This window comes from Carettochelys insculpta, chromosome 28 (genome assembly GCF_033958435.1).
Source record: "Carettochelys insculpta isolate YL-2023 chromosome 28, ASM3395843v1, whole genome shotgun sequence".
Lineage (NCBI taxonomy): Eukaryota > Metazoa > Chordata > Testudines > Carettochelyidae > Carettochelys > Carettochelys insculpta.
The window spans coordinates 4,471,190-4,486,119 of record NC_134164.1 but is presented as its reverse complement, the minus strand read 5'-3'; the positions used below and the strand labels follow the sequence as shown (position 1 = coordinate 4,486,119).

The following is a 14,930-nucleotide window of genomic DNA, read 5'->3' as shown; positions in this document are numbered from 1 at the left end:
CAGGCCCAGCCCTGCACACCCATTACACATACACGCACACACACAGACCTGCACAGGCCCCAATCCTGCACACATCCACTCCACAAGAGCTTTTACCTGCCCCCGACTCCCTAAGCCCCCCCAGCTGGAAGCGTAGCAAGATCTGATCTCACTCCCACCCCAAGCAGGGCGACACCTCCGCACACAACCTAACCCAGCCTAGCGGCTACCCTGCACTGATCAGTACAGCCCCCACAACTCCCATCCTGCCCACGTTTCTCCGCAGCCGCCAGTGCGGCAGGGCAGGGCGCTTAGTTTTAAAATAAAAATAAAACAAAATAAAATTTTAAAAGGGCTCTTAGTGCCACTTGCCAGAAGGGAAACTGAGGCAATGAAGCGCAGCCCCAACCCTGGGCTAGCGGCCGAACCGCACCCTGTCCACCCTTCCCCCCCCCGCATGACAGCGGCTTGATCTCCCCTTAACGTGACACACACCCACTTCATGACTGCAGGTACCGAGTCCAATCATGCAGCAGGATTGGAGCCCCCAGCCCTGGCCGCCGCAGTGCTGGGCGCATGGTGCAGGGCCACGGTTAAGCTCAGCCTTCCCGGCTGGGTGGCCCTGGCTCAGGGCTGCACCGCCCCAGTACCTGCACCGGCTCTGTCCCCAGGAGCTCCCAGGCAGGGGGAAGAGAATTGACCGGGCGACACCGGGTCCTGTTCGAGCGGGCGGCAGACGGGGCCAGAGCTGGCAGCGGCAGAAACACAGGGCAGGGAGCTAATTACCTATGTGCCCAGAGAGCTCCAGAAAGAAATCAGCCCTCGCCCCCCTCCCCACCAATGGTATTTGCCCCATTTCTGCCGCTGGCCGGCTCCCTGCTGCACACTTGCCGGGGGGGCCCTGCAGGTGTCCACTGCCTGGCAGCGCCGGACGGCAGAGCGCCGCCCTGCACCCACAGCCCCCCACCTTGTGCGCAGGCTGGTGGCACCAGAGGAGCCAGCGCAGAGGTGGGTATCAGGGCACCACTGCCCGGGCACGTCCGCTCCCAAACAGCGCCGTTGCACTGACCTGGTGTCCCGGCCTCCCCCACTTAACTGCACTGCTGGGGCGCCTCTCCCCATGCAGCAGCCAGGCAGGAAGCCTGTGGCAGAGATGAGATCCCAGGAGTCCCGGCTCTAGCCAGGCACCCGGTGCACGCTGCCAGGCCAGACCCGGAGGGTTGCACTGGTGCCAGCGTCTCTCTCGCACATGCCTTTGGAGCCTCACACGCTTTGTCACGCTCAGGCTGGACATGCAAGATGCGTGAAAGCACTGTGATAACGCCCCCCCCCCGTGCTACAAGCCGCGATCCTGTTGCCGTGGGGTGCAATGGCCCCCCCCGGCCCCCATCTCCCCTCACGGAGCAGGAGCTGGTGGGAATTCAGCTGAGCCACACAACCTGACAAGACCCTTTGCAGTGAGCGTGTGGGCCGGGGGGGTAGAATTCCCAGCTTCTTTCTCCTCCCCCACACAGAACAACGCAGCCCCCAGAGGACAGCCGGGGGCTGATTTACACCTAAACGTTGGGGGCAGGCCCTGACTTCGGTGCCAGCCCCACCACTGTCACCTTGGGGTCCTCCGACCCCCACAAATTTCCACCTCACCCTGCAGCCTGAAGAGCTGGGGGGGGGAGGGTAGTTCTCGCACCAAGGCTGGCTGGGCAAAGAAACATGGGACCCTGTCGGCTGGGCCAGGCCTCCCAGGGTGCTCTCTCCCCGCTGGGCTGAGCAGCCTAGTCTGGAAATCTGCCCCAACCAACCTGGAGGCCCGTGTGTGCCGGGGGGGGTGTAAACAGGGCACCCAGCAGTGGGTGCTGGTGCAAAGGGGAGGTGCAATCACCATGGGGGGGCATGAGGGCGGGTGCCTGGTTAAACAATAATGGAAAGTCAAAGGCTTTGCTTAGCCAGCAGGTTGGGAACAAAAGCTTCCAGCTTCCTGCCGCCAACATGACAAATGTCAGCTAGGCTGTCGTGGGCTGGCCTGGAGTGCAGGAACTCGGCACCCATGGGCATACCCCTTACACACACAACTGTGCACACACCCCCCCACAAAGCTGCATGCACACACAAACACACCCCTTACACACACAGCCATGCAGACACACCCCTTACACACGCAGCCATGCACACATGCGCACACCCCTTACACGCAAGCAGTCACCCCATTACATGCATTCCTATGTCTCCCCTACACTCCCCCAAGACTTACTCGCATGCTTCCGCACACACAGAAAACCCCCTTCCACACTCACCCCATACCCACACACACGCACGCCCTCAGACCCATTTATGTGCTCCCACCACCTTACACACTTGCAGGAACACACCCCCCCCTCCCCCACTGCCCGTTAGGCCCTGGGTTCGGGATTCCTTTCCCCAACCCTGGCAACAGGACACACGATTCAGACCACTCAATAGATTTCACCCCCAAAGCCGCACGGGACAGGACAGGACAGTGGGCGTGCGGGGCAGGGCCCAGCCAAGGAGCAGGGCGTTCTCCCTGGCCCTCCCCGGCAGGTGAGCTGCACACAGAGCAAAGCCACAGGCCTGGCCGTGGGGGCTCCCTCGTGCCCCCCGCTCACTTCCAGCCCTGCTGCGCTCCAGGAGTGGCGGGGACAGGCGGCCACAGGCCGGGTAGGCGGTGGCTGGGGATTTTCAGGGGAGCGACAGGGGCCAGCCGGGGCTGGTTTCCAGGGCAGGTGCTTGGCCCTTCGCCAGGTGCTGGCACCCAGCAGCGGAGGCTCCCACGACCGCCCCTCGCCTGGGAAAACCTTGGGTGCCGGGAGCGGTGGCAGCCTGCCAAGTGGGGTCAGCCGGGGCCGCCCTGCCCGGCCCAGCCAGTCTGCCAAGGCTGAGACACGGCCAGCCGCCCACGCCAGGAGGAGGAGCAGAGTCTGGCACCCGGCACTCGGCTCCCTGCCTGCTCACCCCACACCGACACTCGGCTCCTCGCACGCCTGCCTGCTCACCCAGGCCATGCAAGCCCTCAGCACGGTGCATCTGCCAGCAGCTCCAGGCTGTGCCCTGCCTCTGCCAAGAGCGCACCAGGCACAGCAGAGCAGAGCCCGCAGGCGCCGTCACAGGGACAGGCGTGTTCCTTACAGGGCTTCCTGCTGAGCACAGTCGCGTGCGCTCACACTCACACTGGCGCACAAGACACTTGCACACGCATGTATGCACAGATGCATACCAAACACTCACCAACATGCACACGCCTGGGAAACCACACTCACGCACGTGCAAAAACCAAATACTCCCGCGCATGCCTCTTCCCAAAATAAAACCACTGGCAGCCTCCTGTATCCTGGCCCCGGACGTGTGAAACATGGTGCGAAAACATTTCTCTGGTTCACACCAGCCTGTGAGTCATGCAGAGCCTGGTGGGGAGCAGAGGGGGGGGGGGGTGAGCTGAGAACTGGAATAACTCCTCCCCCCGCCCCCGCTGGGAAAAGACCTAGACTCCTGTCCAGCTGAGCCCTGGTCACCGCCCTGCCGCATCGCCAGCGGTGGTGCAGACAGCCAGGGAGCCCTGGAGCCTGCCTGGGGCAGGAACAGCCACCCAACCCCCGCAGCACGTTTGGTCCGCCCGGGATCCATCCTGCTTTCGCTGTTGTAACCACCAGGCCGAGGCCACCGGCTCCAGGGAGGGCCTCCCCAGGGCACAGGGGGCAGAACACGGCCCCCGGCCCGCCATGCCCCCCCCGGCCCCAGACTCGGCCCCTGCTGTCCAAAAAGCAGTCCCTTTGCTGGCCTCCTCCCACTGCAGGCGACTGGCCACCTAACGGCAGGGATCAGCACCCACCAGGCTGAGGGCTCTGCAGACTCCACCACCCTCCAAGGTGCAGGGACAGGAGCAGGCACGATAGGATCGTGCCCCTCGGGCCGCCCCCGCACGGCAGCGCCTGGCAGTCAGGAAGCTGAGCCCAGAGGGGTCACGGCCCCTAACCGGTGCGCCCCACCACCCCCCCAGCCCCACCGCGCTGCAAACAAGCGGCTCTTTCCAGGGGGTGCGCCCGGTGCCGACCGACGTGGCATCTCCCACGTGCTGAGCCACTGGCCCCAGCTGAGGTCCTGGCTCGCTGTTCCAATGGCTCCTCACCCCCACTAGCTGGGACGAGCCCAGAAACAAGACACGCACACACCCCCCGCGACAGTAGCACCCGCTGGGCTGAATGAGGGCCCTACCCCGCGCCTGCAGCCTCTGGAGAGGCGGCTCCCATGTACACTGTTCATGGCCACCGCCCCCAGGGGCTACCCGAGGGACAGGGGCACAAGCAACCCAGCCCCAGGAAAAGCAGGGGGGTCCAGAGCGTGAGATCCAGCACGTCCCCACCTCCCAGCCCTGAGCCCCAGGGCACCAGCTCAGCAACCCCTGGGGCTGGCAGGAGCCTTGTCCTGCGCTGTCCAGCTCCCTCCTGCTTGGCCGGGCTTTCCTCCCGCTCCTGCTGGGCAGCCCCTTTCCCAAACCGCCTGATGGCGGAGAAGCAGCCGCAGTGAGGAACGGGCTTCCCCAGCGCCGCCGGGCACTCATCAATCGCCCTGCCCGGCCAAGGGGGCGCCCAGCGGGGGAAGGGTCACCCAGAGGGGAGGCTTGGCTCTCCCCACCACGAGCGCCCACGGGGGCACCGGGCTCAGCGTCCAGCTCCGCCCACAACCCCGCAGCAGCGCCAGCCTCGCAGGCTGGTGACGCGGGCCCGGGCTGCTGCCTTGGGGAAAGGCCCCGATGGTTAAGGGGCCCACAGCCCCGAGACCTGCTGGTCAGCCCAGGGAGCCGGTCCTCTGGCTTGTCCTTCTCCCTGCCATCCCACTGTGCACCCCCAGCCTGCCCAGGGGCAGGGGGCATTTCCCCGCAGGCGATGGCCTAAAGTGAACAAACCCCTCAGCACACCCCGGGACTCCCAAGAGCACCTCAAAAGCGTAAGGGTCGCTGGCGCCACCCCTGTGCCTCCTCCTAAAATCACGACAGGCAGCAGGGGGCTCCCCGTCATTGCAGCCATGCGCCCGGGGGAAGGGAAACTGAGGCACAGATCAGGGAAGTGGTTGGCTCACGGCCACCCAACTGGTCGGGGTGGAGGCAGGAATGGGACACTGGTCCTGGCTTCCCAGCCCAGGCCCTGCCCCACATCCCAGCACCTCCACTTCCCCCTGGCCCCGCCCCAGCCCCCAGATGCAATGCCCAGACAGCTGGTGGCCCTGGTACAAGCCAAGGGGCCCAGTGGCAGGCAGCTGCCCCATCTCTGCTGGGAGGAGCAGAACCAAATGACCAGCACCTGCCCATTAAACAGAAGGGAACATTGAGAGATTGTGCCAAGTACCACCTAATGGGGGGAGGAGAAGTATCTGGGAGTGGACTACAGGTACCAGCATGCACCACTCCAGCCCCACCGCTGCATCCTGACCAAGTGCACCCTGGGAGCTGGAGTCTCTCCAGCCAGCCCCCTTCCCCCCATGGCTTTGTTAGACACACCGAGGTTGGCCCAGAGCTGCACCGTCCCTGGGACCCTGCCACCAGCTGGCCCCCGTGGGTCACACCGCAGCGGGGGGAAAATGACCAACCAGCTGCTCCAACCTGGGCCAAGTGTGGGGGCCCTCATGGGCACAGGCAGGTGCAAAGCCAGCAAGCGGACAGGTGGGGCTGGCTGGGACCATTGAACACATGCAGGTCTCCAGCTCTGACAGGGCAGGAGCCTCAGCCCCCCATCCGCCAGGCCAAAGGAGAGGGAATATTTTCATCTGGCTGTCACCCTACAGTGGGGAGAGGAGGGCCCCCCCCAGCTGTCACCCCCCTGCGAGGGCACAGGCCTGGGGACCTTGTGCCCCAGCTCCACTGTCTGGCCTGGAGCCGGAGACACAGCACTTCCCTGCCTGGTGCCTCAGTTTCCCTGCTGTTGGCACCCACTGCCCAGGGAGCTGGGAGTGTCCCAACCGCCCAGCAGCCAGGGCGGAGATCTCGCCCCCTCATCCCCCCAGCACCCACAGCAAAGCTCCAGCCTCGCCCAGTGCCTGGCCCGGCTGCCAGGAACACACCGACCCCACCTCTTCCCTCCCCCAGAAACCCACAGCTACGCCTGGGAGGGAGATCCCCCCCCGCCAGCAGAGCCCTGGCCCAGCCCCCATGAAGGGGCTCTTGGCTGGGCACCATCAGGGCCGAGGCGCCCCCAGCTGGGTGCAAGGCCAGGGCAGCCCCATCACAGGAATCTGGCAACCCCCCGGTCCGGGAACGGCCCTGGAAGAACTTTCCCAGAGGGCAAGGGGCAGGGCCTGGGCCTTGGCGGTGCGGTGGGGTGGGGGGACACCCCCCCCATGTGAGCCCCCACCCACTCCCACTACTCCCTCCCCCGCAGCACAACACAACACCCCCACGTAGGGCCACCTGAGCCCCCACAGCATGGTGGTGGCCGCACCCCTCCCCTGCACAGCACCTCTCCAGCAGCTGCACACGCCACCCCCCACCCCCGGGAGACCCCCGACCCGACCCTTGCAGCCGAGCACTCCACAGCCCCCACCGCACTCACTGCAGCTCCCTGGATGGTCCTGAGCCAGGCCCTGAGTAGCACCTGGGCCCCGCTGGCCCTGTCCTCAGAGCCCTACAATGACTGACACGATGGACTCGTGCAGGCCGGGTGCTGGACTCCACGGCGCTGGCCACAGATGACAGGACGGCGGGGCAGGGCCCGGCCCATCTGCACTCCCCCAACGTCCGGAGCAGATGGGGGAGGGGGCCACTCCTGGCTCTGCCACTGACTACCCCCGTGACCTTGGGCAAGTCCCTGTGCCTTCCACCCACTCCATAGCAGGGGTCAGGTCGGATCCCTGGGGCACCAGCTGGCCCGGGAGGAGTTACCAGCTGCTCTTGTTCACACTCCCTCCCCAGCGCACCCCCCCCACCACTCGGCTGTGCCCAGCAGGAAGTGATACAGCTGGAATCTGATTTCCTGCCTTGTCACTTGGCCCCGCGACCTCCCAGGGCGGTTCCAGTGCCAGCAGCTCCCCCCACCAGATACGGCTAACAGCAGCCGCCCAGCACCGTGTCCCTGCGCCAGCTGACCCCCCAGGGCCGCACCTGGGGGCTCCGATCCAGGCTACGCCCTGCTGGTACCAGACTCTCTGACTCACCCACCCAACACAGACCGGCCACCCCGCCAGCCCCGGCCCGTCTGCGTTCACAGCCACAGCGCTCCTGCCCGACGGATGCCTTGGGGCAGGGGGTCATCCGCACCTCCCCCTCCGGCCTGCACCTGTGCTTGCATCTTGCCCACAGCCCAACAGGGAGCAGGGCACTGGCGCGACACCACCCTCACAGCAGGGAAACTGAGGCACAGAGGAGCAGGGCAGCAAAGCTGGCAACAGGATCCAGGAGTTCAGCCTCCCTCTGCCCCGTCCCTGCCCCCACCAAACAGGGGTGAGCCAGGCAAGGCCTCCAGGGCGGGCAGGGGCAGCTGCTCTCGCACTGGGGCACAGACCACCCCCCCACCGGACAGCGGCAATTATCGGGGGCCAGCTGCCAAAGCTGCCGTCAGCACATCTCAGCCGCCGCCGAGGGGCCGACTCCATTTGTCATTTTCCCGGCTCAGCGGCTGGGCCAGGAGCCGCCAGGAGAGGCTGAACAAAGGGCCCATTAATAACCCAGCCAGGCCCCGGGCGCCTCCTTCCCCTCGCCCTGGCTATGCCCCCCAGCCCAGCACCACTAGGTTGTACTGCTTTGCAATCACCTGGGGGCTGGGAGAATGGGGGCTCCCCCAGGGAAAGGGCCAGGGTGTAACAGAGGGAAGGGGCACGGCTGAACTGGTGTGTGGGGAGACCACCCGGGGGCAGCAGGGGCGGCCACCCCACCCCACCCCACCCCACCCTTGGGCAATGTGCAGCAAGGGGGTGCGCTCCCTGTCCCAGCACCACACGGGGAACGTCACTGTACCCACCCCAAGAGATGATGGGGGGGCCCTCCTTGTACCCCCGGCTCCCACTTCCCCAGAATCTGGTCCCCTGCAGAAGGACGGCCTGGGGCGCCCAGACAAGCCAGCCTCCTTTGGCCGCTCGTGCAATGGATGGGGAAACTGAGGCAAGGGGTCTCCCATTCCGGGGCAGTGGAAGGGCAATGGGACCTGTCTGCCATCAGCACCCCCCCTCCACACACCCCCGGCGCCCCTCGCATCCCAGCACCCCCCTCCACGCCCCCAGCACCCCTCCATGCCCCCGGCACCCCTCACATCCCAGCACCCCACTCCACGCCCCCGGCGCCCCTCGCACCCCAGCAACCCCCAGTGCCCCCAACACCCCCCTCCTCGCACCCTGGCGCCCCCCAAGTCCCAGCTGGGCGTGCCGAATTCCCGCACGTTTCCGCTCACCAGAGCCAGCAATTAGTGACTCTGCGGCAGCAGCTCCGGTTAACACGGCAGCTCACATGGCCCAGCTGGGGCTGGCAGAGCCTTGGCACAGCCCCTCACCCGGGGCCCCCGCCCTGCTGCACCCAGGTCCCAGCCGAGGCAGCGAGTCCCGTGTCAAGGACCCCAGCCAGATCCCAGCAGCCCGGAGCCACGTCCTGCCCCACCGGCTGCCCTGGTGAGGCCTCCACCCCCGGGCCCCCTCCCAGCTGGGGTTGGCCCAGGAGCCATCCAGGGCAGGGCCCAGCTCTCACATCAGGGTGGGGCTGGGCGTGGATGTGAGCGACCCCCCTGGAGCTCTCCGGCTGGCACCAGACATTCACTGCTGTGCCAGGAGGGAGCCCTGCCAGCACGCCGGGAGAAGCAGGGGCTCTGCCCAGCAGCAACACGCTGACTCCAGCCGGGCTCGATGAGCCAGCAGGGGCTGGGCAAGGCCCAGGAGGGACCAGCCCCTGGCCATAGTGCCAGGCGGGTCCATTCCCTTGTGCAGGGTGGGGAGGCAGGAGAGCCCTGAGGAGATGCCCCCATTCCTGCCCGGTGCTGCAGAGCCCCCTGCCCTGGGGTGTCTCACATACCGACGGGACCCAGCCCAAGCGGGGCCCACACTCGGCAAACACAGACGCAGCTCCCCGGCCCTGCCTCCCGCCCCGTCGCGGCTGCCCTTCGCCCCGGGGCGGTACCTAGCGCCCTGCAGACGGGGGCTGGGAACCTGGACGCCTGCAGGAATGCTGTGCAAGTCCTCGTCCACAGGCTGTGCCTCAGTTTCCCCACTTGCAAACCAGGGACCGGCTGCATGCTGCAGACACGCCCGGCCAACACCCAGCCTCCCCCTCCCGCTCAGGGCAGCCGACAGCTCCAGAACTCCCCCTGCGCTCCTCGGGTGGCCGACAACTCTCAGCACCACCGACACGCCATGAGTGAGAGCCACTGGGGGCTGGCCAGGGCGGCGACCCTCCCGCACCTGAGCAGGGCCTGGGGCTTAGCCAGAAGCCGCTGCCCTGCACAGCCGGGCAGGACAGACCAGAAGTTTGTTTATCCAGCAGTTCCTGCCCCTGGGCGATTTCTAACCCTCCGGAGCCTCCACCTAGCGCTTGCTGGGCCATGCCCAGCAGAGTCCTGCCCCAGTACTTGCCCCACAGAGCTCCCCATGTGTCCTGCCCCCCCGCCACTCGCCAGGCCTGGCACAGCCAGATGTTCCCCCAGCCCGTGGCACCACGCTGGTAACTCCAGGGGGCAGGCACAGCCCAGCAGGTACATGGGGCAGGGCCTGTCCCCAGTGTTGCCAGCACCTCCCGGCGCCACTGGGGAGCAGGCGGGTGCCTCGAGCAGGAGCCCAGCCCTGGCACTCTCTTGCCCCAGTGGCTGACACAGCTGACGCCAGGAGCCCCGAATGTCCTGGCCCGTTCCAAAGAGCAGCTGCCGTGCTGCCCCCCAGCACCAGCTGCAGCGCCAGCGTGCCAGGCCCTTCCGCTGCTGGGCCGTGCACTCCAGAGCTCCCCCTGCGCCCTGAGAGCGGCCCACGCGCCCCAGCCCTAGGGGTGCCCAGGGCCAGCGCCTGCAGGTCTCTGTGGGTCTAGGGGGCTGGCAAGGACAGCCGGGGCGCAGGTGGGTACAGCTGGGCCCTGCGCTCTGGCCCCAGCTCCACCCCAGGTGGGGGCTACCCCCAGCCACAAGCCCAGCCCAGCCAATCAACAGCTGGGCCCCAGACCTGGCTTTGCTGCTCTGAGCCCCAATTGGCTGGCAGAGACTTGACATCACAGCCGGGGCGGGGGGGACCCCACCACAGTCGACTTTAACCCTTCCAGCACCGGGAGAGGGAAGGGGGAGGCACCAGGCCCTAGCCCGTGGGGGGGGCGCGCTCTGATTCAGGCCCCCTCAGCCAGGAGGAGGGACAGTGCGGGTGGGAGCCTCTGCTGGGAAGGGGAGGAGCCTGGGATATAAACAGGCTCCTTCCCAGCTCCCAGCCGGAGCCCCGTGCCTGGAGCCCGGCCAGGCAGCACTTCCTGGTGCTGAGCGCAGCCATTTCCCCTCCCCGAAAGGGGCCACAACAAGGGGGCAGAGCCACCCAGAGCCCCCCCTCCTCCCTCAATCGCAGCACTCACAGGCCAGCACCCCCCTCAGCCCCGGGGGAAACCGAGGCACAGAGTAGGGGCAAGAACAGCCCCCAGACAACAAAGCCTCAGGCCAGCTGAGCTAGACCACGTCCAGGAGTGCCGGCTCCCTGCTCTCACCACTAGACTCCAGTCCCCTCCCACAGCTGGGACCGGAACCCAGCCCCCTGCTCCCAGCTGGAGCACATCTGCCGCCCAGGAGGTTCGCAGGGGGACAGGGGCTCTACCCCAGCTCCTGGCACTCACCAGGGACCATGGGGGGCAGGGCAGAAGGCACAAGACGGGCGCAGTACTCACTGGCGGGTGAGGGGGTGCTGTATCCACTCACGGGCAGCTGGTGCTGCAGGCCCCCCAGGGCGCCCGGTGGCGAGAGGCCCCCAATCATGTGGGGGAAGAAGAAGGTGTAGTGGGGCACTGGGTACCCGTTGAGGTGCCCACTCCCTGGGGTGGAGCAGGAACTGCTGTTGCTGGCCATGGCACGGGGTCCCTCCAACGCTGCAGCCGCACAGTCCTGGGGGAGTCACATGGGGCCCCCCAGAGCCACTCACAGCACACGGGGCGCCATGGGGCTCGGCTGGACCCCACCAGGGCCTGGGCACCAGGGCACCCCTCCTCCACCGGGCCTCGGCAACAGCTGGCGGGTCTGGCAGTGGCGGGCGGTGTCCAGAGCTGCAAGGGAAGTCGAGAGAAGTAGGAGGTTAACGGTGGGGCACCCAATGCCTGGGAGAGAGCTCAGGCGCTGCCGCAGGACACCTGGGTTCCAGCCCCAGGTCCCAGACAATCCCCATCCCTGTCTCTGGGCTTCGGTTCCCCTGCTGCAAACCACCATAACAAGGACCATCAGCGTCCCAGGATGGGAACAAGGCCTGCCCGCTGCAACTGGGGTCCTGGGGCGGATCCCAGGTGAGCGGGTGGGAATTAGGGGTTAGCAGAGGGACCGGACCAGCCAGGCTGCTCCAGCCAGCCCTGAGGAGAGGCAAGGGGGAGGGGGTGGAACCCCAGGACACCTGGGTCCTGCCCCTGGGTCTGCTGCTGGCTGCCCTGTCTCTTCCCCCAGCCACCAAGGCCCTTTGGTCCCAGTGCCAAGGGAGAGAGGGCACAGAGCTGCCAGCCTGGTGCACGGGGATGGGGCGGGATGCCACACACAGAGCTGTGTCCCAGCCCCAGCATGTGGCAGACCCGGGCTGGCTGGGACCAGCTGTCCCATCACCGTGCCAGCCACATGCCAGCCAGGGCACTTGGTGACCACGTGTGGGCACAAGGTGGGCAGCAGAGCCAGGGCTCCTCTGCCAGACACCCCCCAGCAGCCCGCAAACCTGAGCCCCACTGTCCTGGCTGTGACTCCCTGCCCGCAGCTGGGCTTCCTGGACCACCACGCAGGCTGCAGCTGGCCATCCCCTCCCCCACCCACACACCAGCAGGTCAGTGACAGAACCCAGGAGTCCTGGCTCCCAGGCCGCCCCTCCCAGCCAGCCCTGGCTCCCTGCTGCAACCACTGGACCACACTCCCTGGAGAGCTGGGGGAGGGGGCTCACGCTGAAGCTGGCCGGCTGGGCCAGAGACTTCTCCCCGAGTCCCACAGCAGGGCCTGGCCAGGACCCGCCACTTCCTGGAATCCAGAGCCCGGTGCCAGGAGCCACCGCCAAGTCCTGGGCCTGAGAACCCGCCGGCCCAGGCCCCTCACACACAGTGCCTGGGCGCCAGGGAGGCGGGCACAGGGCACGGCAGGAGGGCACGCCCCAGCCCAGCAGTGGCCCCGGCAGGGACAGTCCAGCCGCCAGCTGCCTGGCTGGGCGCCGGGGGAGGCAGGACAGCACAGAGGAGGTTCCTCACCAAAAGGGCCGGCCCCCACTGGGGGGCAGGGGCAGCAGAGCCCGAGCCAAGGTGGAGGGTGGGTTACGGACGACCCTCCCCAAGCCCCCTGCAGCCCCCTTGGTCCCTGAGCCTGCAGAGCTGCCTGGCGGGAAAGGAGACACTTTCTGTGCCAGGATCGCGTGCCCCCATCCCCAGCTCTCCCCAAGCCGGAGCATCGGCCAACAGGCACTGCCAGGGCAGGGTCTGGCTGCCAGACCCACCTGAAGCCCATGCCTGGCACCCAGGCCTGGCTCCACACCGTGGGTCTCCGGTCCCCCGAGCTCCCTGACGCAGAGCTGAGTGAGACACAAGGGGGATGGGACATGGGCACCCCCCCAGCTCCGCTCCGCCCAGGGCTCCCGGCACCGGCAGGATTGCCGAGCACCAGCTGGGTCGGGGAAGCCTCACCGTGCCAGCGCCCTCCCAGGAACCCAGCCAGGGCAGTGCCCAGCGACCCCAGGCCCGCACGGGCACAGCGAGCACCGGGCGCCCCTCGGCCCCCGCCTGGTCCTGCAGAGGGGCAGAGGCCACTCCAACCACCAGCTGTGACCGTGGGCAACGTGCCAGCCCCACGTTCCAGGCGGCAGAGGGCAGGGCCCCACAGCAGAACACCGAGGGGAGAATCAGGGCTGCCGGATGGCGGCTGGGACCCCAGGCTGGACTGCCAGTCCGAGTCCCTGCCCCCGGCACCTGCGCACCCAGGCTGGCTGGGGTCAGGGCCTCGCCTAGTGCCCAGAAAAGCTCCTCTTCGGCACTGGCAGGAGGGCCAGGCCCGGATGCACGACACGCCTGCGGGCACACGCCGCACGGCAGGAAGGCAGACCCACGTGACGGGAAGCAGCGCCCGCACCCCACAGGCTGACCTGGAGCTGGAGGTGGGGGTTTGCGAGCCAGGCCCCTGCCGGGGAGGGCAACTGCCAATCCTGCAGGCTCTGGTGCCACAGGCAAAGCCCCGACCGCGCACTTCCCGTCAGGCCTGCGGCCGCAGCTTCCCCTCCAGCTCTCGGGTCAGGCTGAGCTGCAGCTGGCACCGCCCGGCCCTCCGCAGCCCCCAGGCCAGGAGTGGCTGCTGGCACCAGCTGGGCACGTGCGGCGAAGGGCTGACCCGCCCCTCACCAGGTGCTTACAGCCCTGTTCTCATGGTGCCGCCCCCCCAACCCCAGGCAGGAAGCGCCCCAAGAATCTGAAGTGTGGTTGCAGCCAGCGGCTTCCTCCAGCACGCGGCTGGGCAGCTGTGCCAGCCTCTCACGCACAGGGAGGGGCCTGGCCAGACCCTAGCCCGGGGCTGGCCCAGCTTGGGGAGGGCAGAAAAGGGGCACCCAGGGCTGGCAGGGCAGGGGGCACCAGCTGAAGCCCTGGGGCTGCCACACGGGGAGCCTCAGGCCAGGCTGAGGTGCCAGACGGTGTGTGCTACGGGGGGGTGGGGGGGGCAGCTCCCCAGCAACCTCTAGGCGCTGAGTCACCTGCATCTCTCACATCCAATGGGGGATGAATCATGCGGCCGGGATGAGCCCAGCCCCTGGGCCAGGCGGGGCAGCCAGTCTGGGGCCCAGGGCAGCCCCCAGGACAGCCTCAGGAAGCGACAGCAGCAGCCACGCTCCCCCAGCGCTGCCAGGGCAGGATCCAGCCACTGGAGCCCAACGGCAGCAGATGGAAACCCCAAGGCAGGCCAGGGCACTGCCCGCTGGCAGAGGGGCTCACTGTGCCAGCAGTGCCTGGGGCTGCCCCCATCTCCTCATGCTCCAGCCAGCCCAGGGCTGCAAGGCGAGACCCCAGGGATCCCAGCCCCCTCCCACCCCCACCCAGCCCAGCCCCCGCCAGCTGAGAGTTAAGCTGCAAAATGAAATTCCACCTGTCCCCAGCTCCGGTTACCAGCAGGAACAGCCCCCCTGCCCCCCGCCCTGCGCCCCATTCTTCTCCAGCAACAGGTGCGGCCCCACCCGACCAGCAGCCACAGCCACTGGTCTGGACTGACCACAGCCGGGACCCAGCCAGTTCCCGTCCGAGGCAGCAGCCCTGGAGCAAGCAGGAGTTGCGGGGTGCCCGGAGGGGGAATCCCGGGCTGTGGGGCAGGAGGGGTGGATCCTCGGCAGCAGCGGCTAATGCGAGCCAGCTGTCTGGAGACCTGGCCTGGTTGCAGCGCCACGAGAAATGGGAGAGAAACCCAGCCGCAGCCACCAATCGGCTCCTGGGGCCGCTGGCATCTGCCGGGGCCTGTGGTACCAGCCACTGCACAGGGCACAAGAGCCTCAGGCCAGGGAGCTCGCCAGCCTGGGGAAACTGAGGCACGGTGCAGTTGCGTGACTTGCTCAGGGTGACAGAGCCGGCCTACGGCAGAGCCCAGCACTCCCCTGGCCCAGCCCAGAGCCAAGCGAGGGGTTACACCACGTTTCTCTCCCTCCCCACCACATGCCCCACCCGCCGCCTGCCGGAGAGATTAACCCATTTTTGTTAATCAGCACATTTATCATCTCAACGTGCGCACAGCGCTGGGCAGGAGCAGCCACCAGCCACGCCTCCCGCCAGGGCCACTCCAGCCGGCTCCAGGGAGCTGGGGGCACCACGC

General features: G+C 67.5%; 1 protein-coding gene across 2 annotated transcripts in view; it reads right to left on the bottom strand.

Annotated features, from left to right (window-relative positions):
* Nucleotides 1-14,930, bottom strand: part of RARA (retinoic acid receptor alpha) — a 38,684-nt gene that overhangs the window by 19,452 nt on the left and 4,302 nt on the right. For both annotated transcript variants that reach the window (XM_074978748.1, XM_074978750.1), the window contains exon 2: nucleotides 10,808-11,179. In XM_074978748.1, coding sequence (XP_074834849.1) covers nucleotides 10,808-10,985 — 178 coding nt within the window. In that variant the 5' untranslated portion in view covers nucleotides 10,986-11,179. The remainder of the gene's footprint in view (nucleotides 1-10,807; nucleotides 11,180-14,930) is intronic.